At 32.8% G+C, this 27,896-nt stretch overlaps 1 protein-coding gene across 6 annotated transcripts; it reads right to left on the bottom strand.

Annotated features, from left to right (window-relative positions):
- Positions 1–681: 681 nt before the first annotated feature.
- LOC139514138 (embryonic polarity protein dorsal-like) lies at positions 682–22,102 on the bottom strand. Of its 6 annotated transcripts, none has more exons than XM_071302911.1 (12): positions 21,057–22,102; positions 16,990–17,136; positions 9,768–10,009; positions 8,718–8,863; positions 8,188–8,279; positions 7,263–7,403; positions 6,565–6,663; positions 5,516–5,610; positions 4,888–5,029; positions 3,857–3,925; positions 3,396–3,473; positions 682–2,753 (listed from the first exon to the last, which is right to left on the bottom strand). In XM_071302911.1, the coding sequence occupies exons 3-12, from the start codon at positions 9,984–9,986 to the stop codon at positions 2,227–2,229; spliced, it is 1,608 nt and encodes a 535-aa protein (XP_071159012.1). In that variant the 5' UTR covers positions 9,987–10,009; positions 16,990–17,136; positions 21,057–22,102; the 3' UTR covers positions 682–2,226. The 6 variants fall into 6 exon arrangements, with proteins under 6 accessions (XP_071159012.1, XP_071159014.1, XP_071159009.1 ...); XM_071302913.1 differs by lacking the exon at positions 21,057–22,102 and adding an exon at positions 18,980–19,141; XM_071302908.1 differs by lacking the exon at positions 21,057–22,102 and adding an exon at positions 18,943–19,104.
- Between the last annotated feature and the right edge of the window lie 5,794 nt (positions 22,103–27,896).

Here is a 27,896-nt window from a genome sequence, read left to right as displayed (position 1 = left end):
AACAGCAGAGGGTCACCAACAGGTCTTCAATGTAACGAGAAATTCCCGCACCCGGAGGCGTCCTTCAGCTGGCCCCTAACAATTTATAAAAGTAAACCATTAATGGTTAAGGTACGGATTTCAAAACGGAGCCTTGGCTCACACCAAACAGCAAGCCATAAAGGGCCCCAAAAAATTACTAGTGTAAAACCATTCAAACAAGAAAACCCACTGTCTAATCTACATAGAATCGAGAAAAAATTTTAACTACATAAACAGACGACAACTACTGTACATCAGATTCCTGTTATTTTTTTTTATCTGTTCACAAATCTTTAAATAATTAAAAATCCTAAGGAATTTTCTAAGCTGTTCTAACCAAGGTATAGAATCCCATATTAGTAACATATTTTTGAATTTTTGTCCTCTTAAGCTCTTCTTTAGATTTTATTGGCCACCAACTTTTTTGAATCGAGTGTAATTGATGATTTTTATGAAGATACAACACAAGTCTGGCATATACAATAATAGGCCTGGTATCTTTGATGAGTGTTTTTTTTCAAAGTTTCTTCATTGACGAAAAAAATGTGTATCCAGTTGTTAGTTCTGGTTGGGTTTTTTGACAAATGTGTTGTGTACTTAAAATGATTATATATTTTTTTTCTTGTTAATATATACTGTACATCAACAAAAACAAGAAAAATGATTATCACTATTTTAATGAGTTATATATGATATTATGACATTATGATTGTAGAATTTATCTTTTGTGTATCAAAAATGATTATTTTAATATATACAACATTTTTTAAAATCAAAATTAATATATTACACTAAGAGCCTTGCATCCAAGAAAAGTAAACAAAAAATTAATAGCACTTTCAGTATCCCCTATCATAGAGATGGTTTGACACACCATGCATAGAATTTAACATTTTTTGGGAACAATCATTGGATTTTTAGGGGGAGGCTTGGAAGTGGTTTGATATTTAATTCTTTAATCAGTTGTATTGGTTTCATTGTTTTAATTTTTTTTTTAATTTTTTTTTTCATAGTTTTATATTTTCTACATTGTTCTATAAGCTCTGTATTCTATATATAAGTTATTTTCCAGTGCCCTTGTATTAATTTTTTTTTTTAATTTTTAAATTTAATTTTTCTTTTTATTTCTTCCATGCACAACCCCTTCTAAAAATAAATATCAGCTCCCTTATCCATGATGAAACAATTAATTTACTTATATTTATCTGTTGACTAACTTATTTCTTGGAATGTATCTGAATACCAACATAATCACTACTTCCTGGAAACCATGTACTATAAATAAACTTCCTGTTTTCTATAAAATTATTTATAACTTTATTCTATTTTCACTTTTAAAAGGTGTGGGTGTAACCTATAGCTACTTTCATTTTTAGAGGATGTGGGTGTATAACTAACAATGGGGTTTTTGTTGGGGAATTTCCAGAATTTACTAAACATGTAAACAATGTTGGGAGATTTTTCTCGCATGAAGTACAACCTAGGAATTTAAACAGGACAAAATATATGGCATGTGTATTTGATCTAAACAAAAAATCAGGTCTTGGAATGCCAAATATGGAATCCGGACAGGAAAAGATTTTGTTGTTGTTTATCATATCTGCCCACCATAAGAAGTTCCCTCCAATTTTTAGACTGATATTTGTCATTGTACATTCAAAGATTAAGGTATAATTTATGACTCAAAACATTTCTTTAAAAGAAATAAAAAATATATCTTGTCTTGAAAATACTGATATTAAAATAATTATCCACACAATGAAAAAACCTAGGAAATATCCCAGGACCCAACTAGTCACATTTTACAAACAGATTTTTCTTTCCTAAAAAAACTTCCTTTTAACATTTATGTTATCAAAGCAATAATAATGGTTGTCACTTCAGCAGCGAAAATCATACAAACAGAGATTCAACAAAAATATAAGAAAATAACAAAAACATAAACAAAACACAATTAACAAGCTGCCATTTTTTTTGTGGTTATAAACAGAACAGCACAAGCAACTGTCACAATTAATGTGTTCTCTTTTCATTTTTTCCCCTTCATCTAACCATCTTTCAAACATTTCATTTTCTTTCCAAAAATAGAATATTTCTGACAAAATATACCATTCTTCAGATAACCGACACTAGCCAAATCAAGTAACTAACTCTGGTCGGAATTTTGGGTATTTTGAGCACCAAACATTATGCCAATGTCAAAATTCAGGATTGATTTAAAGCATGAATAGCCAAATTAGCTTCATCTATTTGTCTCTCATCACTAGCTACACTCTCCATTGCCCCTATATTCGGATCAAACTCCACATTCATTAGATTTCCCGATAATTCTAAACTTTCGAAGGAAACACTTGTTCCTTGATCACCTAAATACTGTTGTATCATATTCATAGTGTTCTGTTCAGTATTAGCCGGCTGCATCTGAATATCGTTTAATAATCCAGCGTTTACGAGACCGGATGAAGAAGCTGCCGCTAAATCGAAACCTTGGCTGGATTGGGAGTTTTGCTGCATTTGCATCTCCTGTTGTAGTTTTTGCATGGCAAGTCGCTGTAACAGCTGGTTCTGTAAAGTCTCCGGTAAACTGGCTAACTGAGCTTTTAAACTATCTACGTTAATTGTCATATTTCCAATGCCAGTGTTGTCAGAAGTGCGGACGGAAGAGGTATTTGTTGTAAACTGGCTCGAAGCTCCAAGGTTACTGAACGGGATCTCATCTACCACTGTTGGTGCTGAAAATGTAATGAAGCAAATTTAAAAGTTGTGTAAGAAGATAAATAAAATACCAAAATAAACCCAATAATCTTAAAAATACATAGTTTTTCATCTATCCATTTTGTCTTGTTCATAAATTGTCTCAAAATTGATGTGCCATATAGATTTTTAACTTTGATTTCCATAATAGCACAGTTCCATGCTGTCTTTAATGACATTCTGGTTGACTTAGTATTATGTAACTTAAATTCAATGGCAATTTATATTGAATGCTTAATTATGCATTAAATATAATTGTTTTATTTTGTTTAGAGCTATTGTTTTCAATACTCAGTACATTTTTACAGTAATGAGTTTATAGAAAGTAACCTTGCGAGTGGTTATATGCATAAATCTTTATTGTTTTTACTATTTGAAAATTGGGTATAACTGTAGATCTTTTATTGTTTCTGATAAAACTCACAACTTTTACAGAATTTAGAGCTTGACATATTAGACAGACACCTGCCTTTTATTGGAGACTTCATACTGACCTCTTCATGTGAATTTGTTTATATTTGTCTCATTGTTGTACCCTACACCTTCTTATATTCATATTTAACTATTTTGATTGGTAAATAGAAAACCACTAGAAACCCTGGATATCACATAACACTTACTATCAATTTTTTCTTGCTTAATGCGTGATTTTGTGGCTTTAATCTTCAGCCTCTGTTTAATGTCGTCTGGTGAAGGGTCTGTAAAAGAAATAATAATTATATCTTAAATTACTGTTTTATCAATATGCCATGTTATATAACTTAAATGTGTAAACATCTATTAGGGTTACTACAGAAAGAAATGTATGGCTGTGTTGGAGGAAATTTTTATTTTGTATTATACTAATCATTAAATTTTAAATTTTAAATCATTATGCTTTATTTTCTTCAGACAGACTTTTCAAAAAAATATTGCCTAAAAAAAATTTCAACATTAATTTAGAAATTTTCCTAAAATCTTATAAATCAAAGTTCATCTATTCACTTTCATTAAAGTCAAAAGGTCACCAACACAATATAATCATATAATCCATAGAATGTGCTATAATGTGTACTCTATCCTTGTTGTAAAATAAACTTACTATCTAACAGTCCAAGTGATCTCAGCTGATCTGCTTTCCTCTTTCTTTTTTCAAATATCCTATCTGGATCTGTAATAAAGAGAACAAAAGGTCAACATATAGAACAACAATTATGAAAGAGTTCATACAATGAATTAATTGATTAATTCCCACAGAGAATTAATGACTTTAAGCAATAGAAGTTAATTATTTCAATATCTAACAAAGCTTAATGTATAAAGTCTATTGCTTAAATGATTGTAAGTTTTTATAGTGATAGTTTCTTAAGTCTTTTTTATGGTCCTTTGTTAAGTGATGTTGTATTTCATCTTTAATTTTAAGATTTCATGAATGTACCAGTACAGGTACTTTTTTTGTACTGTTTAAGTTTCTGCATCTGTTTGACCTACTGTTAGTCACATCAGGAAACAAACATGCTCCTTTTTGTAGATTCCAGTTTTTCTTGTTTCAATGTATCATTGGGTTTTCTAATTCATCATAAAACACTCTGGATCTCAAAACTCTTCAATTTGAACAATGTAAATATAATATTTTCCTAGTAAAAGCTGTTATATTACAATAAGATGACTAAACGTTTAATTCAGTTTTTGAAAAAATTTGTGCAGATTGCACATGCTCAATTTCAACACTGAATTTGTTTATTCCCTTTTTATGAATTGAGGAAAAGCTGTTACTTGGATTTATGATATTGTTGTTTAAGTCTATAGAATATTGTTGAGCACTAAGATTGATTTTTCATCTTTACCCACAGAATGAATATGTTCAGTGAACCGTAAAATTGGGGTCAACACTCTAATTTGGCATTAAATTAGAAAGATTATATCATAGGGAACATGTGTAATAAGTTTCAAGTTGATTGGACTTCAACTTCATCAAAAACTACCTTGACCAAAAACTTTTAATCAAAAACTGTAACCTGAAGTGGGACAGTGGTAGGGTTGAACGGGCGGAGAACAGACCGAAAAATATAATGTCCCTCAGTGGGGTATAAAAATTCTACTTTGGTTAACAAGTTAAGAAATGGTATTTACCTGGATCTTCTGGCATATATATAAATGGTATTGGATCACTGGTTTCTGCTGGGTCATTTAATCGTTGTAACTGCATTTTAACTTGTTCTGGTCGTGTAATGTACTGGTCTTTGTATGGCGGGGTTTTGAAAACAATGGCATACTGAAAGAAACAAAAGACTAATAAGTAAATCTGTGTAGTATTTCAAACAAATAACTAAAGTCTAAACTGATATAAGTGTGTTTAGATATTGGCTTGGGAGTATACTGTATGTGTTGAAAATTTAAGCTTCACTTATTTTGCTTTCTTGTCAAAATCATTAAAATTTCCAATCAAACAATCAACAGACAATATTTAGCTACTTTTAATTGTATCATATGCAGTAAATAGCAAAAACATTCTAAATCTACATTCTGTAATGTATTTTGCATTGTTCATTATGACATCCTTTTTCACTGATCTAGTACACATTTTTGTTTAGGGGCCCGCTGATGCACCCCTCTGGGTGTGGGATTTTCTTGCTGTGTTGAAGACCCAATGGTGGTCTACGTCTGTTTTCTGCTCTTTTGGTTTGGTTGCTGTCTCTTTGACACATTCCCCATTTCCATTCTCAATTTTAAGTATATTTTTGTTTAAACTGCTACCTACCTGTCGATGAATATCATTAGCACTAAAATCACCGGAATCTTCCCATACCACATCTCCATTATCATTCTCCTGGTAAAATCTTATTCTAACATCATCTGTAAGCATATATAATTAAGTTATGATTGAAGTTTTACGTCAGGGCTTGAAAGTAAAGTTTGATTTTAGTATTTTTGTTGAATTTTTACTTTTTAGCAATGGCTGAAATTTAATTTTTTTAGTTGTGCTAGCTAGTCTTTAAAATTCTAAATTTGACCACAATTATAAACCATAATAAAAATTAATTTCTTTTTTTTTATTAATAAATTAAAATCAGTTACACATTTACAATGAAAAAGAAGTTTAAAGACCAAATTTTTAATAGTCACGAAATATGCTCGCCGCTTCTTTTTTTTTAATATTTCAGAAAATCAATTTTAAATCATGAAATTTAGATTTTAAAAACAGGTATTTGATATGTTTCTTTCTTCCTTACTGGCTGATAAGTTTTGAATGTTAAACCATGCAAAACAAATAAGATACAGTCATGACCTATATTCCTTTCAAATGCATATATAACACAACTAACAGTTTCTCTTTAATCTTCTAGTGTCATCAACCTTATTCTTAAAAAAATGTTTCAACTGAAATCAATCGTGTTATACTATAAAATAACAAAGGGCTTTTCTAAATATAGAGGAAATCCCAGATATTTGATAAAATCTGTTAAATTTTAATACAATACATTATATGGTCCACAATTTGTTAACAATTCTATGCAGTTTTGCATTGCATAAAGTTATAAATAACATTTTTTTCAATGGATGAACCTGAGATTAGTAGCCTGGATTACACACCTCATTTAGTCAATATAGAATATCAAAACAAAATTTCTTCCACCAAGAACGATTTCCCATATTTCTGATTATTGAACACATTCAAGGCTTTAGCAGAGGAAAAGGATCGGAGAAAATGAAGGCTCTATGATCCCATCAACAAGAATTCATGAGGCATATTTGTACAACCCCCTCTACTCTCACAGTTACAATAGGAAACAGTAATAAAAGTCTCACCTTTATTGATTTTTTCACAAAGAAGAAAGACTTCATCCCCGCCTTTTGCTCTTCCAGACGACTTGTCCACTCGACAAATTACTAACTCATTCAATGATTCTACAAAAAGTAAATTTATATGTTATTCAAAAATAATCTCTACTTTCACTTTACCTAAGAATAATACAGTAAAATCTAAGCTATAATTTTGTTGGATAATATGAGATACTAAAATTCTGATCAATTTAACTTGATGAATTTAAAGTTTTACCCTGCTTAATTAAGACAACGAAACCCTTGTAAAAAAAATTAAAAAATTAATAGCTATTATACAGAATTTCCTTTGATCCTACTGATTGATAATTTCCTTTCTCAGCTCAGTAGAGTGATACGAAAAGAAACTAAGGGGAGCATGTGCTGTTGTGAATGTAGAGTGATAGGAAAAGAAACTAAGGGGAGCATGTGCTGTTGTCAATGTAGAGTGATAGGAACAGAAACTAAAGGGAGCATGTGCTGTTGTCAATGTAGAGTGATAGGAAAAGAAACTAAGGGGAGCATGTGCTGTTGTCAATGTAAACATTAATATTGTCCTAGGCAAAATAGTAATTAACATATCATCATTGGTCATCGATTGCTTTTTTCAATTTTGCCATAACACCTTAAACAATAAAACCATTCTCATTGAGATGACCAATGATAATCTATAAATATCAACTTACTTTTATCATGTATAGGATGCGACACCACCGGGGGAACAATTCTTGTAATTTTTCCATTCTCGTCAGGAAGGAAAACTTGGAAGCACAATCTAACTACATTCAGGTCAATATTATTGGCTTTCTGCATATGTTTAAATCCACCTGGTAAATTAAAACATAAAGTTAAACATCTTTTACAGTTCTACAATGTTTTTCATTTTTGTGTAGTTTACTTTAATAACTCAATACTATGTTCTGTTTGTCATATATGTAGTACCAGTATATAGTACCAGTATGTAGTACCAGTATATAGTACCAGTATGTAGTACCTGGTAGTACCAGTATATAGTACCAGTATATAGTACCAGTATGTAGTACCAGTATATAGTACCAGTATGTAGTACCAGTATGTAGTACCAGTATGTAGTACCAGTATATAGTACCAGTATGTAGTACCAGTATGTAGTACCAGTATGCAAGATTCTATCAAGGTCTATGACAGCCTTATTTATGGAAGACTGGGATCTTAATCTACCCCCATCACAATACACCTTATCGCTATTTGTCTGCCATTGCTGGAAATCACACAGGTTCCCGTAAAATTTTGACGTCATAAAACAAAACATCTGACGCAACAATGGAAAAGTGATTGTTGTTGACGTCAAAAGTTCAAGCGGACGGGTCAGCCGGGATTAGCGATAAGGTGTATGTTCAAACAAGACAAGTTTCACTATTAAGATTATTCTATAACATTCAGTTACATTGTTATTATGATTTTTGGGTCATTATGGAGATATGTCATACAATGTGAGTTTTTTTCTTCTGAATTCGTTACTGATAAAAAAAATCCAAAATAATGTGGTTTATACATCATAAATCTATGTTTATCAATATAACTAAAAATAAAAACACTTTCGTTACACTTGAAATATAATCAGACACCTACTTTGAAAGGGATCAACGTTGATTTCTTTTCTTTGTTTTAAGTTGTCCATCACATCTTTCTTCTTCGCACACTGAATTCCAAGATGTGGGAAGCTGAAAGAATATAAATACTTTGAAAATATCCTATCATAAAGATGGCAGTAACAATAAAATAATTAAATAATAAAGAAAGCAACCCATTTAAGTTGTTATAACAATCAGTGTTCTACCCAGTGTTTTAGCGCTGTGATATTCAGAGCTTTCATATTTCAGCACTGTGCTATTGAGCACACCGCAGTGGTATTCGTTCAAATATTAGCGCAAACGTTTTTTGAATTTGAAACAATGTAATATGGATAATGGCGCGTTTACCATGGCACAATAAAAAATCCTGGGAAAAACACTAGATATCAGGGAGAGTGTCACAATATCTTATTTCATCTGGATATCTACTGGTACATGTCAGAGATCAAATATTAAAAAAATTCTTCCAATTTCTGCCTTCCACCTTTTTTTCATAATAATATATCAAAGCAGAATATTCAAACTCACCTAATTACATTCGTGTCCTTGACCTTGAGTGTACAGACACCCCTTTTACAGTCTTTCCCTACAAGGTTGTGTGGATGGGGTTCATAAGGGTTATCTTTTGTTACACACGATACCACTATCACAGCTACTCCTTGATATTGATGAATCTGAAATTTACATATAAAATATATTTATTTATATGACTTTTTTTACACTTTATTCATTTCAGTTAAATACCCATGGTATAGAGATCCTTCATGCATATACAGCAGTCTTCATGACGAACTTTTAAATCTACAGGCCCGGAGCTCAATTTTTGAAATTTTTTAGTTAGTTTCTATTGGCCTGTAGATATGATTTTTACAGACCTGAGAGCAATTTTACTAGCCTGGGCTGCCTGGGCTGCCACTCAGCGTGAAGACTGTACAGTATATGTTATTTTGGTATACTTTTAAATGGCATATATAATTTTATATTAATTTTTTTCTATTTTTGAAAGTCAGGATTATTGAGCCAAGTGAATAAAAAAAAATTAACAAAAAATGTTTGTTTTGTTTTTAAAAGGTTACATGATTTTTTTGTGCTTCATTGTTTATATTGAATTCATTCTGTTTTTTCTGCTCTACATTATACTTGCAACCATGTGTGGGAGAAAAACAATCATTACTGAATAGACTTGGTATTTTATCTATTTGATTTTTAAATATACCCAGTATATATGGTATTGACCCTTGTCTGTCGCCATTCATATAGAAGTCTATATATCTATTCTTTCACAGACATTTCAAGGACAATATATTTAAAGGTAATAAAAGACTGAGGTTTATTTATACTTTTAAATCACTGAAATAAAGCATGCAATGTTTACGCACTAAGTAAATTGTTGCAATATCATAGTTAAAACTGCAAATTCTCTAAACAAAATGCTGTTATTTCTACATTTTGAATCGCACGATGGTAATGAAAATAAATCTTTTTTTTCAAATTCGCTAAACAAAAATGTTGTTATTTCTTCAATTTGAATGGTACAATCATTGTATTCTTTTTTTCAAATTCTGTTCAACAACTTACTTTAATAGTTGGGAACGACTTCCTATCCTGAGTACTTTTCTCGCCAGGAATACTCCCAGCAGATCTTCCCTCACATTCATAACGGAACCTCAGCCCTCGCTGTTTTGGTTGTTCTACAATTTCTGTATAAATGCCATCAGGAGTAGTCTGGGCCCGTCCAGTAGGTCCTCTGGTTACGGTTCTGGTTGCAGATGTACCAGGACTTTGATCAGCGGCCATAAACCCCTGTAGAAGTTGTTGTGCTGTAAAAGTGAGGAAAAAAATAATTTTTTGCAACATAATGTTCACTAGATTAATATTTCCAAAATTTCATAACCATGTGCTCTGAAGGGCGCAGCTTTATACAACCCCGCAGATGTTGAACCCTGAACTATTGGGGAAGTATGGACACAACATTCAAGCTTGGTACAGCTCTGAATTTGGACTGTGATCAAATTTTTTACATAATATGAGTTTCTGACACAAAACAAATGTCAAGATCTTACAAATCTATTGCGCAATATTGTGCAATTAAAGATTTCTTCTTCAAACTTTTCAAAAATTTGGAATTTGAGAAATTTGGAAAAACTACTACTACCCCCCCCCCCCCCCCCCCCCCTTTATTTTTTGCAATAAGCCCAAAACCTGACATTCTATACATAATTTAAAAGAAGTGTAAGGGAGGTATATCTGAACAAACCCAACATTGTATGTTAAATGTTTTTGAATTACCTCCCTTACACCATGTACACTGCTTTTAAATTGTCTTAATTGTCCATTGACCAGAAAAACCTAGTTTTTCCCCCTTTTTTGCCCCTTATTCCAAAACATTTTAAGCCATAACCCCCAAAATCAATACTTACCATCCCTTCATGGTATGGAAACTTGTTAAATAATTTCAGAGAGATTCATATACTTAAACACATGTTATTGTTTGAAAATTGCAAAAATGCTCATTTCCAATCAATCCGAACCTTTCTTTAGTGGTATTGGACCTAATGGTAAAAATTTATAGAGATGCATTCACTAAAACTAAAGTTATTGTCCTGAAATTATATGCGTCTTCGGACCGTGACGACGATGCAGATGACAACAACATGATACCATTAAAGACGCAATTTTTTTTGCAGTCGTACAAAAATATTAAACTTTTGCAATTTTTCAATGAATATTATTGCATGTATACAAAATAAAAAGAAAGAAAATATTACTTACATTATAATGTTTCAAAAACATGAATAAGAAAATTGTATTCCTGGGTATAAATTATTTTGGGTTAAGCTGTTGACTAAAACCACTATATTTAAAATCCAACGGAATACACAATTATAAACGACTGTCAAATGCACATAATGAAACCACATAATTTAAAATTCAACAAACCAACACCTTTTGTTACAAAGCACAAAGTTTTATTTCACTCAATGAAAAAAAATATTTAGAGTGTGTTGAAACCACAAAAACTTTATTTGTTATTCTCTAAATTTTTTAGCTACTAAAAACTGTCTGAGATTCTTAATCTGCTTTACTATTTGTATCACTTCTTTTTTTTTCTTATAAATTAGAATGTTCAAGATTTGATAAAAAAAACAACAACATTTCAACCATTTTTTTTTATCCTTTAAAAAATTCCCAAAAAATTAAAGAGTAAAATAATGCAACTTACACATTTCCACATTATTTATTATAAATCAAAAGAAAAATAGATGTATTGCAACTAAAACATATTTTTAGCAGAAAAAAATCCAACAAACAACTAATTGATTTTGCTATATATAGATTAACGTAATTTACACATGCACGTCTGCAAATACTGCTGACTGTTAAAAATATCCAGGAATGGATCCATGTTGATATATTCATCCATGTTACAGGTATTTTTTTTATGACCAGAGAACAACGCAGGATGTCATTTCAATAATGATCACAAAAACCGTCTGCCCCGTTTAAATATACAAATGTATGCAGAACTGGAAACTTTTCCACAGGATATATACATTTCGCAATATAAAGAATCTAAAAATAAAGTTTTATGTCACCAAGATATTTTATCTTAAAAAGAGAAGTACTCATTGTATTATAAGTCTGCCATTTAAATGCTATTGTGTGAATACAACACCAGTGGTAATTAACCTTTTCAAAACGCATTAATTTTTATGCTGCAGTGAATAAAAGGGTTACACCAATTATATTTTCAATTCTTTGGATTTTTTGAAAACATATCAAACGTAATTTATATTTTCGAAGAATACCGGCCAAGAAAAACAAGGACCTTAAAATAATGACTAAATGTTATGATTCATACTTTATGTCATAATATTTGAATAAGGTGTTTTCTTTTTGCCATGTTAAAAATATCTAGATAAAGACACATGGCTGATGTAAGTTTGAATTATTGCAGTAAAACTGGACCCCTTCGAAAAAAAATGGCCAAGATTTAAAAATAAATAGCAGGTTTTTTGTGGCATAACAGTTTTTGGCATTTCTATTTTTAACATTGAGTTTTATAAAATCGGATATGGTAACCAAAAAAATCGTAGTTTGGCGATGACTTAACCTTTTAATGAGTACAAACAGTAATTCAATATTTTTAATCATCCCATATATGTTTTTTTGTTGCCTAACAGTTTTTGATATTTCTATTTTTACATTTAGTTTTATAAAATCGGATGTGGTATTCAAAAAATCGTACCAAAAGTTTGGTGTTGACGTAACCTAACCGAGTACAACAACAAACAGTGATTAAATATCCTTTCTATAGAAAAGTGTAACCTTAATAAACAGGTATTTTTATTATTGTTGCAGAACATTTCTGTTTTTAATAAGTTTCGTTGAAAATCGGATGTAGCAAGCCCTAAAAAATTTTAAGGGAAAAATTGTTATGATTTTATTGAATTTCAACAAAGTTTAAAACGATTCCACTATTTCTCATCTTTTCAGAAAAAAATGTACCCTTGGGAAAGAGTTTTTTTTCTAATTGCTGCAAAACATGCATGTGACGGAGATCAATTACAATTTGTGAATGACAAGATTTTAATTATAGTCTGTTCTACTAAGGATTATTGATTTAATAGTAACAAAGACAATCTCAGGTACACACATTCATAATGCTTTTTGGCTGACATGCTAAAATAAGCCATGAATAATAACAGATTTTCATTCTAACTCTATGTCTCTATAGTATTACCATAGAGAATAAAAGTTCATTGAAAATATTGATTTCAATATTAGAAGGTTCTAAGGTAGGGGAGAATAATATCATGATTATAAAACCAGAATCCAAATAAGTCGGTTGAAAATTTGGCACCCAAAACTGAATATCCTGATTAAGAGAAGAGTACAGAGGATCTTGAGTTTATCTCAGAATTTGCCAAACTTACGTATGCAATAAGGGTTAGGGTTAGCAGTAAGAGCAATTTAAGCTTTTGAAGTTGAGACCAGATTAATGTCCCTACCAAGGTGGGGGTGTGTGACATATCTTTCTGCAAACTGTTATCCTGTGAAATAAGCAGTTTAAACATGTTAAACCAGGTTTCTATAGTTCGGGAATAGAGTGAGCAACAGCATTACCTTGACTATATTTTACTCTTGGTTCTATAGTTGTTAACATCTAGGTCATTTCAAAATTAGTTCTATGGTTGAAAGTTGTCTGATTTAAATTCATATTACCAGTTATTAAGTACAACATATTTTTATGTTCATAAATTTAGGACCTCATGTTAAAATAAAGAGGTCTCTGGTTTGACTCAAGCTATCAGATTTCATTTTGATGTTGAATAACAAATTTCCTACTAGGCCAGGTGGACACAGTGTGAATGCACTATCTTATTTTCACCCCTGCCAACATAGTACTAAACAATTAAACTAATGGACATCAAACACCAAATCAATTTCACAACATTGAACAAAGATGTTGAAAATCCAGTGTCAGTCATAGACTTCATGTACATTTTTGAGAACACAGAGTATTAAAATTATTGTCCACTTAACTCTCTTTGCCATTTTACAATCTTAAATGCTTTCATTCAAAGATTTTGAATATTCTACACATGTTGTTAAAGGAGAAGTCATCCCACAAAACAACTATAAACTCAAGTAGATCAGATATAAGAAAATGTGGTATGAGTGCCAATGAGACAACTCATCATCCAAGTGACCAAGTCTCAATTTGTATAATTACACAATTGTAGCTTAAAGTCAACATGTTCTACAGGTAAAGTTGATTAACATGATTAAATTGAGGAAGTTGTTTCCCTGTAGTGAGCCCCTGTAACATGAATCTGAATGTCATGATAAGTTGACATAAATCCTACTAAGCACAGGATGACCATACACCAGTCAATACTTCAGCTGTACCTTGACGATTATTTTTTTAAGATCATTTATTTTTACTTTAACAGGTGGAAATTATTTGTCATAGATTATTTCACACCAATTTCTCATTAATTAAATCTTATTTCTTTAATATGAAATTACTAATGCAGAGGTCAAACCTTGATCAGTTGGGGCAAGTATAGGTACCATCTTCAAGCTTGATACAGCTCTAAATTTGGATTGTGATTAAATATCTGACACAGCATAGGTTTCCGTCAAGGAATGAATGTGGTCTTAGAGAACTTTTAATTTGAAATCAGATATTAGGTATGGAACCTTGTGGTAAAATTTCATAGAGATCCATACACAAATTATTGTCCTCAAAAAAGGAAAATTGTGGTTTTTGGGCCACTTCTTTGCCCTAAATTCCTAAAGAGTTAGAATATTTATCCCAAAAAACAAATATTGAATAGTACAACTGACCATATAGTACATGTATTTGATAAAACTTTTTACAATAATGAATAACGAGTTGTTAATGTCTGTGTCATTTTGGTCTCTTGTGGACAGTTGTCTCATTGGCAATCATACCACATCTTCTTTTTTTATATATATGCAATCATATCTGAATTTACAGCATACTGCAACAGAACTTATCAAGATGACCTTGATAGGGATAGGATCAATTGGTCGTGATGCTGAGGAATCATTTAATAGGTTATAATCTTAGCTGAAATTGTAAAAGTCTTCTGATATTGGGTCACATATTGTGTGCTCTTTCTCCATTTATCAAAATAAAGTACTGTCAAAAGGCCAGTATAGTCTGTGGTTTTAATTTTCCAAAATTGACCATGCCAGACAGGGGTGCAGACTATAGAATACAATAAGCAAAAACGTCAAGAGAAAAAATTGATTTCACAAGGGGGTTTGTATACATTCCACCATGTAAGTTATTGAAATTGTAGAGGACTCTTATTTTCAAAACTAATAATTTTACCTAAAAATTATATTGATAAGTTATTTTTAATCCATACCAGTACCATTATAAACTTGGCTGATATAAATTAAAATCTGTTGGTTGGCTAGGGGTCTATCATGTTCAGTTTCAACCTTTCAACAAGTACATTTTACATTAGCTAGCATTGTTTGTAAGGGTCATTTCTTCAATAAGAACTTATCCAACATATTTGGTTGACAATACATTAGGCCACACTTAAAAATATTTTGGTTTGCCCAAACCCTACTGAAAAGTAGAGACAGTGGGTAGGTAGATAGACAATTTCTTTTTTAATTTTGACATTTAGAGAAATGAAAGTGACGGATGTTGTTTTTTTGTCATGGAGATCTGATTAAAAAAAAACTTTTTCTAATCAAGGCAAGGTAAGGTTAGGACAAACAGACATATTCTTTTTTATGGCCTTGTTGTTAGTTTCATGTAATATAAAAATAAGAAGTAATGGTATGTTTGCCAATGAGACAACTCCCCACCCAAACCCAAATGATGAAGAAGCCAGCATATACAAAGTATAGATCACAGCACAGCCTTCAGCAATGAGCAAAACCAATACATTATTTACTACATGTGCTCGCTCATCTAGCTGAGTATTTGGTAGTCTGAAGGTAAATAAAGACCAGTAACTTTTAAGTTAACATAGTAAGATCACTTACCAGCATGTCCTTGGCTGACGTTGTTAGTTGTCAGGTTGGGCTGTGTAGGGTCTAGATTAAGTAAAGGGGACACATCTAGTTCACCACTATTGATTAACTGCTGTAGCTAAAGGCTAAAATGTACTTACCAGCATGTCCTTGGCTAACGTTGTTAGTTGTCAGGTTGGGCTGCGTAGGGTCTAGATTAAGTAAAGGGGACACATCTAGTTCACCACTATTGATTAACTGCTGTAGCCAGGGTTTCCGCTGGCGGTCGCCATTTTCGCAATTTGCGAAAAAATAATAATTGTGGCGATTAAAATTCGTCATTGGCGAAAGAATTTGGCGAAAGAAATATATATAACGATTTATTTTCAGCCATCTTGTTTATTTACTTTTTTCGAGTTTCTCGGACTTTACCCGATCAGACAATACTCGGAATTCACCTTGAACTCGTTAAGATTTTGACAGAAAATCAATAATCAGCTGATTGCATTTATAGCTATCGACATCAAAGGACTAATTAATAAAGGTGTTGATTGTATTATATGACAAAATGATATGGTTAAATGGCGTCCGTCACATGTCACAAAAGGGATTTTACCACTTTCAACGCACGAGTTTGAAGCAAAATTTTGACGCTTCCTCTCGATCCTTCTTTTAATGATAGTCCAGAAAAGAAAACTGTTGTTATGAAGAAAAATCTTCAAAAGCAAGAAAGGCCTCTGATTTAAAACTTTATCATTTAACTTTGATATAGATGATTGATTTGAGTGGGTACTTTAAAGTCGTTTCAGTGACACACGTGTTTCAAGCATAGTTTTACTTATTTACGATGGTCTAGAAAAGAAAACTGTCGTTATGAAGAAATCTATTCAAAAGGTTAGGTTGGCATGAGAGTAACCCTTCAATGTAATGACTACACCTAACACGAGGGATAAATTTCAAGTGATAAAATGTTTTGTTTTGTTGTAAAAACCACTTCTTGTTTGGGGGGGGGGGGGGGGGGGGGGGGCTGGAAAAAAAAGGAAAATTTTAAAAGAAAAATTACTTGGCGAAAAAAATAATAAAGTGGCGAAAAATATTTTTTTTTGGCGAAAGAGGTGGCGAAAAAAATAATTGACCCAGGGGAAACCCTGGCTGTAGCTAAAGGCTACTTACCAGCATGTCCTTGGCTAACGTTGTTAGTTGTCAGGTTGGGCTGCGTAGGGTCTAGATTAAGTAAAGGGGACACATCTAGTTCACCACTATTGATTAACTGCTGTAGCTAAAGGCTACTTACCAGCATGTCCTTGGCTAACGTTGTTAGTTGTCAGGTTGGGCTGCGTAGGGTCTAGATTAAGTAAGGGGGACACATCTAGTTCACCACTATTGATTAACTGCTGTAGCTCAAGGCTACTTAGGTTTCCAAGCTCCTCCAGACTGAAATCTGTAAACAAATAATCAAAAGTTATAGATATATGCATTCACCATGTTCGTTAGATTTGAAAACTATAAAATTTAATCGTTTTAATTTTATCAGTCAAAATTTGTCAAGGAATTATTGGATACTTAATCATGTTAATAGTAACATTGTTGCCTAATTTTGAGGTTCTGGAAACTTTTCTGAGTACATGTACAATGTATCTTAATTTTACAATATTGAATATTGAATAAAAGGAGTTACACTTGAATTGGGTGAAAGTCATTAAAACACAAGCAAACTACTTTCTTTAACCATACATAAAATCTAAGATAATGTTTAAAGTGATTTTGTTGGGTTGTTATTTCATCTAATGTATTCCCCAGGCTAAATTCATTCAGAAGTAAATTTTGATTATGCAACTCCTGGCTGAACTTGTGGAGAACTAACCCAATATAACCTTGATCTATCATATGCATTAAGTTTCAATTTAAGCAAATGTGTGCTATCTTTTTGTTACAAGGAAATTTAAATATACTAGGTATGTTCCGTACATATGCACTGAAATCAAGTTTTATATATTTGACCCAGATTAAAAAAAGTGCATCTTTCATCGTATAAACAAACATCTTGTTTTTATATGTAATAATTATTCTGTCTGGGGTTGAAGAAAGAGTTATAATTTGTGGTGTCAAGCCTAACAGAGGTCCATCTATATATATAATAGATTTGTATTTTGGTTCCAAAGTTGACAATGTTTGATTGCTCCTTGATTAAACAATCATGGAAATCAAACATGTTCAACATAATAATACCTCATTAGCATTGTAAATATCCATTGCAATGTATTCTAATAAATTGTCAACCTGTATAAAGCCAGACATCGGAGACACATCTGACAAGAAGATTCAAATACATATTATTTTTTAATTTACATGAAACAAAATAAGTAAATTTATTAATAAACAAGAATGTGTCCCCAGTACACGAATGCCCCACTCGCACTGTAATTTTCTATGTTCAGTGGACCGTGAAATTGGGGTAAACTCTCTAATTTGGCATTAAAATTAAAAAGATCATATCATAGGGAACATGTATACTAAGTTTGAAGTGGATTAGATTTCAACTTCATCAAAAACCACCTTGACCAAAAACTTTAACCTGAAGCGGGACAGATGGAAGAACGAACGGACGGACGGACGAACGAACAAACGGCACGACAGACGAACGGACGCACAGACCAGAAAACATAATGCCCCTCTACTATTGTAGGTGGAGCATAAAAAAAAACATTTTATACTTATAAAACTGTTTTTTAATTATTAAAAAACCTGTGGATAATGGAATATATATATATATTGACTGTTATACTGTTCCCAGATAGAATACAGGGCAAACAAACCCAGTGGGAGTAGACCCAGATAAAATTGCTCCAACACTGAGAAAACCTAATTGTAAGATTACAAAGGAAAATCCCTACGAAGACAAAAAATAACAGCCAGATGTAACAGTAAAAGGTTGAACAAAATAGCATGTTAGACTCTAATTATTGAAACTGCAGAGTTTTTATGCATTCACTCTCTACCTGTTCAAAAGCTGAATTCACTCAGATTTTAATATTTTTCACGTGTTGACATGTAATGCAAACGTCTTCGACTGAAATATATAATTATTATATTGCCTACTCCATGTTTACATGTTGTTTATATTTCCGTGCTGAGAACTAGCCCAAAGTTTCTTATTTTCAACAGCCCACGACCAGGAAAATATGGCGACCATCTTTATGGTGTATAAAGGAATTTACGATTCGGTCAATAATTATAGCATATTTACCATCAACTGGATTAAATGGCATGGCTTTCTGTCTTACCTTTTGATGCACTCATCGTATAGTCCGATTTCTCGGCACAATATTTGCGGCTACTGTCTATTTTAGGCCAAACTGGACTTTCACAGTGAAAGACGTCATATGCTAAAAAAAGAATTCGGGGAAACACAGGATAATAACCCTGTTTTGATTGGATAAAAATGTTCACTACAGTGGGCGGAAAACAGCGAGCTGAGGACTCTCTCAAAGTAGTATTTTATACAATATTTGTGATAAATTGCGATTAAATCTCTGAAAACAACATTGTTTAAGATGACACAAAACCGTGACAAGTATCAGTGGCGGATACAGTTGGACGATCAATGCATTTGAATAGGGACATGTGGTTGGAACCCCCCTCCACTTTATCCTGGGTTGGGAACCTCTTTTTAAAATGGCTAAATCCGCCCATGAGTATTACAAAACATTAGAGGGTTGAGTTCATAGTAATGGCGAGCAAGATAAATCCGAGTTTGCCAAACACTTTTTGAAAACCAAATTAAGCATCGATCTTGATCTATAATGTATTATTGTAAAAGTGTATGGATAAGAACAAGTGAAGATCAGTGACTAATTTGCAAAAGTTAAAAAAGAGTATAACTATAAATATAGAACAAACTGGACACCAATGATGAACCCATAAAAGAAAATAGGAGGGCTATATATATATATAGTGTACATGGCATCTATCTGTGAGAAAGATGTCACAATTTTGTATCATGTTGAAGAAACTTTTTTGTTAAAAATATCGAAATCTTACCGAATTCTAAATCATGACGATATGTAGTGAATTATCTACATTTGTTTATCTGTAATAAATTGTTTGGGGAAAACAGGTTTTAAATCAAACTTTATAAATGGGCACTAGCTACGAGATATGAAACAAAAATTGAATATGATTTCGTTTGGTTCTATCATTGAAAAAAAGAGGAAATGAAGAAACTTATAATTCGTTTTTGCCAGCCAATTCGGTTCAATTTTATCAAAATAAGCAAAGAAATATCGCTGATGACTTATTCACTTAATTTGCAAGTGAATAATTCATCCTCATTAAATCTGTATGCATGCGACTTTCAATTTAACCACCGCTGAGCTAGAAATTGGTTACGTATGCATAATTCGTGTTCAGTCATTATTCTTTTGCAGGTAAAAACGTTACTTAGCTCTTTTTTTAACCTATAACTTGAAATCAGACCTATAAAAATCCAATTGTACGAGTTAGCAATCTATTTCTGTTTATGTTTATATCGGGTTATGTGATCGTCGGCAATATTCGGAGGTCATCTGGATAGTTAATAAGATGACATCTACTCTAGAATAAATAAACACGAAATTCTGATATATCATATTATAGAGTACATGCTTTGTTAATTGTTTATCTCAGACTGATGGTAAACTGGATATACGTTTTAGTATGTAATCATTCAATCACATATACCAATAAAATGATTTGATTTGATTTGATTTCATTTCATATGAGAATTTGAGTCAGTCAAATCGATGAACATGAATTTGAAAGCTAGTGACCCTTTTCTTAAACATAATGAATGTAATAAGGGTAGTTGCAAGAACTTTCTAGATATTACTAGATTTTGCCTAGTTGTTTATCATTTGTATCATTAGTCCCTCTAAAACTCACACATATATATTGATATATACTAATAGTTTTCTTTTATTGACTTTCTATCCTTCGCAGTGCATTTGAAAGTTAACGATAGAACCTCTGAAATTAACACAACCTAGGTTTTTTTTTATTCATGTGCTATAGGAAACACTCCTAAATTCCGGATATTTTTAAAGGTAGCTTCAGTTAGGTTTTTTAATTTAAAAAATAAAATAAAATTTAATACTGTGATCCACAAGGATGACAAATTATTCAAAACACATGTCATATACATTGAATTTTTCGTATTTATAAATGAATATGTATAAAAAAAACTCTTCCTGGTTTAACACGTACTTTAAAAAAACGTGTGTATTTGTAACCCCTTTCTCGCATTTTCTCACGGTCTTTATTTTCTTGATTTTGGAGAACCTCTTGTCGGGACTTTCATTTCCTCTGAAAAAAAGTTTTTCTTACCTTTCAATCTTCTTTTAAATTGTTTCCCGGCTCCTGTTTTGCACTATGTTTTTCACATCTACTCGATTTTTGAAACGCACGGTAAATATAAGGATATTCCCAATTTATTATGACATCTTACGTTTTGAAATTATCTTTAAATTTACGAATGTACACGATTTACCACGAATAGAACCGGCATATTCGTTAATCTCCGGAACATCAATACGCGGAAATTCCTGCGTACTTTCCAGAAATTTTTAATATAAGTAGGTCAATCAAATTACTAAAAAGTTGGGAGAGTTTCATTATAGAATTATATTGAATAGGGGGATAGAACTGATTATCGGAAATCGTTGAAATCAGAGACTTATATCTCTGACTAATATAGCATCAAACATATGCTTCTTTTTTAATTTCCAAGGGACTGCATTGCATGGTTATTATTTTTTTCACGGGGATAGGAGGAAACATTAATTGGAATCACTAGACTTATTTTTTTTAGGGATGATTGAAGTCCCTACCTTGAGGAAGGATAAGAAATTAATTAAGACCCCCTTCAAACAATTTTTATTTATAATAGTATAATCGTTCAATAAATTGAATGCTCCATCTACCACTAGCTTAATAAAGTGGGAGCAGTTACTTGCACTGGTTACTAAATTGTGACTTTAGATCACTTTAGGGAACTTTTATTTCATATAAAATAAGGAGATGTATACGTGGTATAATTGCCAATGAGAGTCAGACAGCTATTGATAACTAGTAGAACAGAGTTGAAATGACCGTCGTAGTAGTAAGCAATTATGTAGGCATCCGTGTTCAAGACTAAATTAATGAGAAAGCTCGTGAGGTATATATATAATCAGCTGTACAGAAAGTGTCGACGTGAGAAAAAAAAACGTTAAACCATCCAACATGTCCAAACGAGAAAAGTAACGTCTTAATTTATAACAAAACTATTTACGAAAATTAACAAATATGTAAGACAGACAACATACAGCGAACCAACGACAACCACCGGACTACAGGCTGAATTTGGACAGGCCCATACATAATGTTGAAGGGATAAACATGTCTGTTAGCGTTCAACCCTTCCTGAATCTTGGACAGCGATGTAACAACACAACATAAGAACACACAGTAAATAATAATGAAACTCGCGGTAAAACTCAGTTGCAAATTTGCAACTCATATGATTCGGTCCGAGGCACAAAAAAATAGTCTTAGAGGCAAAACATTGAAAAAAGTGAACTCGCAATTACTGAAAGTTAGTTGTAAAAACAAATCACGTTTTCTCTTACAACGGATTTATAGTGTAAAGACGTGATAAATAGTCTGAAAACGCACGACCAATTCTAAAATATATAAGTAAACAGTATCTACAGGATGTAGAATTATAAGTTATCATGCTTGTACATATATAGAAACTGATAGTTAATTCAGTTTTAATTTTCAAAAACATGTTAGTTGACTAGAGAACACTATTTAAAATATTTAAACTTTGTTAAATTGATTCGCTATAAAGAATAATTTTATTCAAAAGATCAATTAGTTTACATGGAAAGTGTTTAAGTTTACGGGCTTTATAAACAACTGACATCACCGTAAGAATTAGGATGGAATATCTCGTTTGTTAAAAGAGTTCTGCCAAATCGTTTTACCAGTGACAGAATTGTGTAAGGTTTTAATTAATTTTTGGTAACGAAATCCCAGCCTTTTAATTTACCAGTTAAACATATGCATCACTGAACTAGTACACATTTTTGTTTAGTGTCCAACTGAATCACGCCTCCGGGTGCGGGATTTTCGTGCTGTATTGAAGACCTATCGATGGCCCCTGCTGTTTTCCGCTCTTTGGTTGGGTTGCTGTCTCTTTGACACACTCCCCATTTCAATGCTCAATTTTATCATACTCGGTTCATCGAAATATAGGACCAGCTACAGATACGGGCATAGCGAGCAAGTTGCGAAATATATTTCCATACGGTCCAGAAAGGGGCTAAAGGAATATGCCTGTTATGGTCTCATTGTTCATCCTTTCAGGTTACAAATTACCAGTCCCTAGTTTACCATTAAAGTATATACGATTTACTGCAACTGAGTCGACCACGTTACTCGATAAATAAAATTGAGAATGGAAATGGGGAATGTGTCAAAGAGACAACAACCCGACTAAATAAAAAACAACAGCAGAGGGTCACCAACAGGTCTTCAATGTAGCGAGAAATTCCCGCACCCGGAGGCGTCCTTCAGCTGGCCCCTAAACAAATATATACTGGTCCAGTGAAAATGACCGCCATACTAATTTCCAAATTGTACACAAGAAACTAAAATTAAAATAATACAAGACTAACAAACGTCAGAGGCTCCTGACTTGGGACAGGCGCAAAAATGCGGCGGGGTTAAACATGTTTGTAAGATCTCAACCCTCCCCCTATACCTCTAACCGATGTAGAAAAGTAAACGCATAACAATACGCACATTAAATGTCTGTGCTGCAAAGAAAATAAGTATGCGTAGAAATAGAAGAAAATAAATCTTGACCCTCCCTTTCCACCGCCATAATATCAAATGGCTGTCGAGCATTGGCGGATCCAGGGGGGTCCGGGGGTTGGAACCCCTTTTTTTTGGCCGATCAATGCATTTGAATAGGGACCTATAGTTGGTACCCCCCTTTTGTCCTTGGTTGGGACCCCCTCTTTTTTTTTATGGCCCTGTTGTCCCCTTATATTTTATGACAATATATATGTTTCGGGCACATTAAAAGGGAGGCGAATAGAAAGATACCAAAGAGACATTCAAACTCGTCAGTCGAAAATAAACTGACAATGCCATGGTTATAAAAAGAAAAAGACAAACAGACAAACAAAAGTACACAATAACACAACATAGAAAAATCAAGACTGATTACACGAACCCCACCCAAACTAGTAGGTCTCATGTCCTCCGTACGGGTAAGTAGATCCTGCTCCATATGTGGCAGCATTTATGTTGCTTATGTTAGTACCAACTCGATAATAATTAAGTCTTATTCGGTAGGTCACATTCTCGTAGAAAAGGGGCCGGATTGTAGAAGTTAGAATTAAAGTTTTAAAGTTCGTTAATTATACGTTCAAACGAATGTGTTCCTTTCATCATAAAATAACAAGAAGATGTCCAGTCTATAGGTGGCCAACTCACTGATCTACCGTGCTGAAAACGGTGCAGGCGGTGTTGTCTCGATATAATCCATATAGTATATGTGTTCGAAACACGGCGAGGGAAGAACAAAAATTTGCTTCCAAATTTGCAGATTTAAAATTTTGTGCTGATATTTAGAGTAATTAATTTGAAAAGACGAAATCTGAAATTATCTCTGTGGTCGAAAAATTTGGATTCAGCCGACCCTTATTGTGAAGTTTTAGTAACGATGAGTATAGTCTCAAGTCAGGAGCCTGTAATTCAGTGGTTGTCGTTTGTTGCTGTGTTATACATATTTTGTTTTTCGTTAATTTTGTGTACATCAATTAGGTAGTTATTTTTCTCGTTTGAATAGTTATACATTTGTGATTTCGGGGCCTTTTATAGATGACTATGCGATACGGACTTTGCTCATCGTTGAAGGCCTTACGGTGACATATAGCTGTTAATTTCTGTGTCATTTGGTCTCTTGTGGAAAGTTGTCTAATTCGCAATCATACCACATCTTCTTTTTTATATTAACTATACAGTTGTTGTATCCTTTATTTAACGTTCGAGAAAATGACCATCTGATAATCTTGAAGTAAATGAGGGAGGAGAAATTTTGGAAGGAATATTTATCCTGGTGTAGCTTTAAAAAATAATAACCTTTCCCCATGCAAGACAGTGTGAAAATGAATATTCTGTGCAACAAAATACAGGAAATAACTGATTACAATAGAGAAAAAAATTCGCACAAAATACAAAAAACTACACACAACACTGATTTCTTTTATGGTGATACAGTATATCTATATGATTATATGTTCCTGCGGTGACTGATTCATTTTATTGTAAACAATTTCTTATTAATTTAACTTAAATGTAATTAATTGCTAAAATCGAGAACTGGATATTGGGGGGAAACACTACATTACTATCGTTGATTATTGGTTTAAAACAAGAGTCACTGGGGTAAAGCTGATGACCGTAACTGCATTCACGGTCATCCCAAGATGTCGTTTCGCTGTCAATTTGTGTTAAAATTTTAACGTCGATATCAATAAATATTTCATTGTTTACGAGAAAAATGCAATTTACGGTCATCCTTTACAAGTTACGATCATCTTTTTACCAATCACGGTCATCCTTGTTTTATGTTACGGTCATCTTGAAAATATTTTGATTATGATTTACGGTCATCTTAACGATTTTTTCAAATCGAATTTCCCGTTTCATGCACATTTCTCGGAAGTAATTAGTGATTTCCGAGTGATTCTTTTATAAATTTACATCGTTTCAATGTATGATTTGTAAAGAAAATGATATAGAAACACTTAAACAGACAATACAGAAACTGACCTAATTTTTCATCCGACATCTTGGGATGACCGTGAATGCAGTTACGGTCATCAGCTTTACCCCAGTGAAGAGTGCACACACTGAAATGTCTCGCCTTCTTTACTAATCATTGATATTATGTTGATAGTCCTAAATATAAAGCTTTATTACAACTGTCACATAAGCTTAACATTAATCAAGAAAACTAAACATTGACCAATGAACCATGAAAATGAGGTCAAGGTCAGATAAACAATGCCAGGCAGACACGTACAGCTAACAATTCTAACTGACATCAAGATCATAAAATATTTCAATACATCAAATATAGTTGACCTATTGCGTATAGTATTAGAAAAAAAAGACCAAAACTCAAAAACTTAGCTTTGACCACGAAAATGAGGTCCCTGCCAGCTAGACATGTACATCTTACAATTATACTATACACCAAATATAGTAGACCTATTACATACAGTAAAAGAAAAACAAACAAAAACACAAAAACTTAACTATAAACACTGAACCATGGAAATGAGGTCAAGGTCAGATGACACCTGTCAGTTGGACATGTACACCTTAGTCCTTCCATACACTGAATATACTAGACATATCCATGGCTTATAGTATCTGAGATATGGACTTGACCACCAAAACTTCAGAGGCGGATTTAGGGGGGGGGGGGGGGGGGGGGCAGGGCCCACCCTTTTTGAGAAAAAATTTGGTTGCTTATATAGGGAATCACTGAAGCGTGAACAGAGCGGGCGCCCCTTAGACAGTCAGTGGACCCCCACTTATGAAAATTCCTGGATCCGCCACTGAACTTAACCTTGTACACTGATCCATGAAATAAGGTTGAGGTCAAGTGAAAACTGGTTGACGGGCATGAGAACCTTGCAAGGTATGAACATACCAAATATAGTTGTCACAGAACCATGAAAATAAGGTCAAGGACATTGGACATGTGACTGATGGAAACTTTGTAACATGAGGCATCCATATACAAAGTATGAAGCATCCAGGTCTTCCACCTTCTAAAATATGAAGCTTTTTTAAAAGAAGTTAGCTAATGCCGCCGCTGATGTTCCCGTCGCCACGCCGCCGGATCACTATCCATATATTGAGCTTTCTTGCGACAAAAAAAATCAGTTTGTCTTAACCATGTAACCAAGGCAGGACATCAGTGCTCATCTCAATCACTTTGCAGATATAACTCATTTTACAATTGTTTGCTCATTGTCCAGTGACAAATATTTCATATATTCAAGGTGAAAATAACTGTTTAAAGGTGATCCTTCAACATTTATCTGTAGCAGAAGAACTTTAAGGTCAATCCTACTGCAGCTAATGATATAACTTATTGTTTGATTGTTTGCTCATTGTCCAGTGGAAAATATATCATATATTTAGGGTAAAAATAACTGTTTATTACAGATGATCCTTCAACATTTATCTGAAGCAGAAGATCTTAAATGTCAATCCTGCTGCAGCTTAAGATACAACTTATTGTAAGATTGATTGCTCACTGTCCAGTGGCAAGTATTTCATATATTCAGGATTGCAACTATGTTTACTGTTAATACTACTGGTTATTTTAATAATTGATTCGCCGAGTGCAGCTGGATACAGTTTGGGCAAAAATTAACACAATATTCGCTTGTTTTACTTTTTGTGCAAAAACACTATGCTGAGACCCGGCATAGTAACATCTTTATTAAAAGACCAAAACTACAACAACTACAGGAGAGACACCCACGAAAAACGAGGGGTGATCTCAGGTGCCCCAGGAGAATGAGCAGATCCTGCTCCACATGTGGCACCCATTCATTAAAGATGATTTTTCAGATTAGGATCAAGTTCTGAACAAAGAAAACATAGCTTATTCTTAAGAACAATCTCAAACTGGAATGAACTACTGCCTATTTGGCATTGATGACAATAAGGTATTCAAGACCAAAATCATAGCACGCAAATGTTTTTATCTGCACATATAATTTTGAAAGAGCACATTTTGGATGACACCACAACTTAAATTTCATGATGATGATGAGTCAACTGACTCTATGGGTTACCCATACAGATGTAGAGATACAGGTAAACCAATAATTTAAATGTTTAACCAAGTACAAATTGTGTAAAGACTTGTATGAAGTAGTCACAGAACCAAGAAATCAAACATCCATGGATGCATAATATTTTCTCATCCACAAAAAATAACTGAATCCACAGTATCACTTTTGATTTGTATTTTTATCCATCTGATGAGTTAAGCCTTTTTCAACTGATTTTAATAGTTCATTCTTAAGTTGAACAGTTACACCACTGTCCAAGGTTAGGGGAGGGTTGGGATCCCGCTAACAT

Source organism: Mytilus edulis, chromosome 3, assembly GCF_963676685.1.
Source record: "Mytilus edulis chromosome 3, xbMytEdul2.2, whole genome shotgun sequence".
Taxonomy (NCBI): domain Eukaryota; kingdom Metazoa; phylum Mollusca; class Bivalvia; order Mytilida; family Mytilidae; genus Mytilus; species Mytilus edulis.
The sequence above is the reverse complement of the archived record's forward strand: the minus strand, read 5'-3'. Positions and strand labels throughout refer to the sequence as shown.

Coding starts and splice junctions, on each gene's coding strand:
- LOC139514138 (XM_071302908.1), bottom strand. CDS start 18,964: ATGCCATTTAATCCAGTTGATG. Junction 17,137..18,942: donor GCCATTTAATCCAGTTGATG/GTAAATATGCTA, acceptor ATTTGTTTACAG/ATTTCAGTCTGGAGGAGCTT. Junction 5,030..5,515: donor CTAATGATATTCATCGACAG/GTAGGTAGCAGT, acceptor TGTTTCTTTCAG/TATGCCATTGTTTTCAAAAC.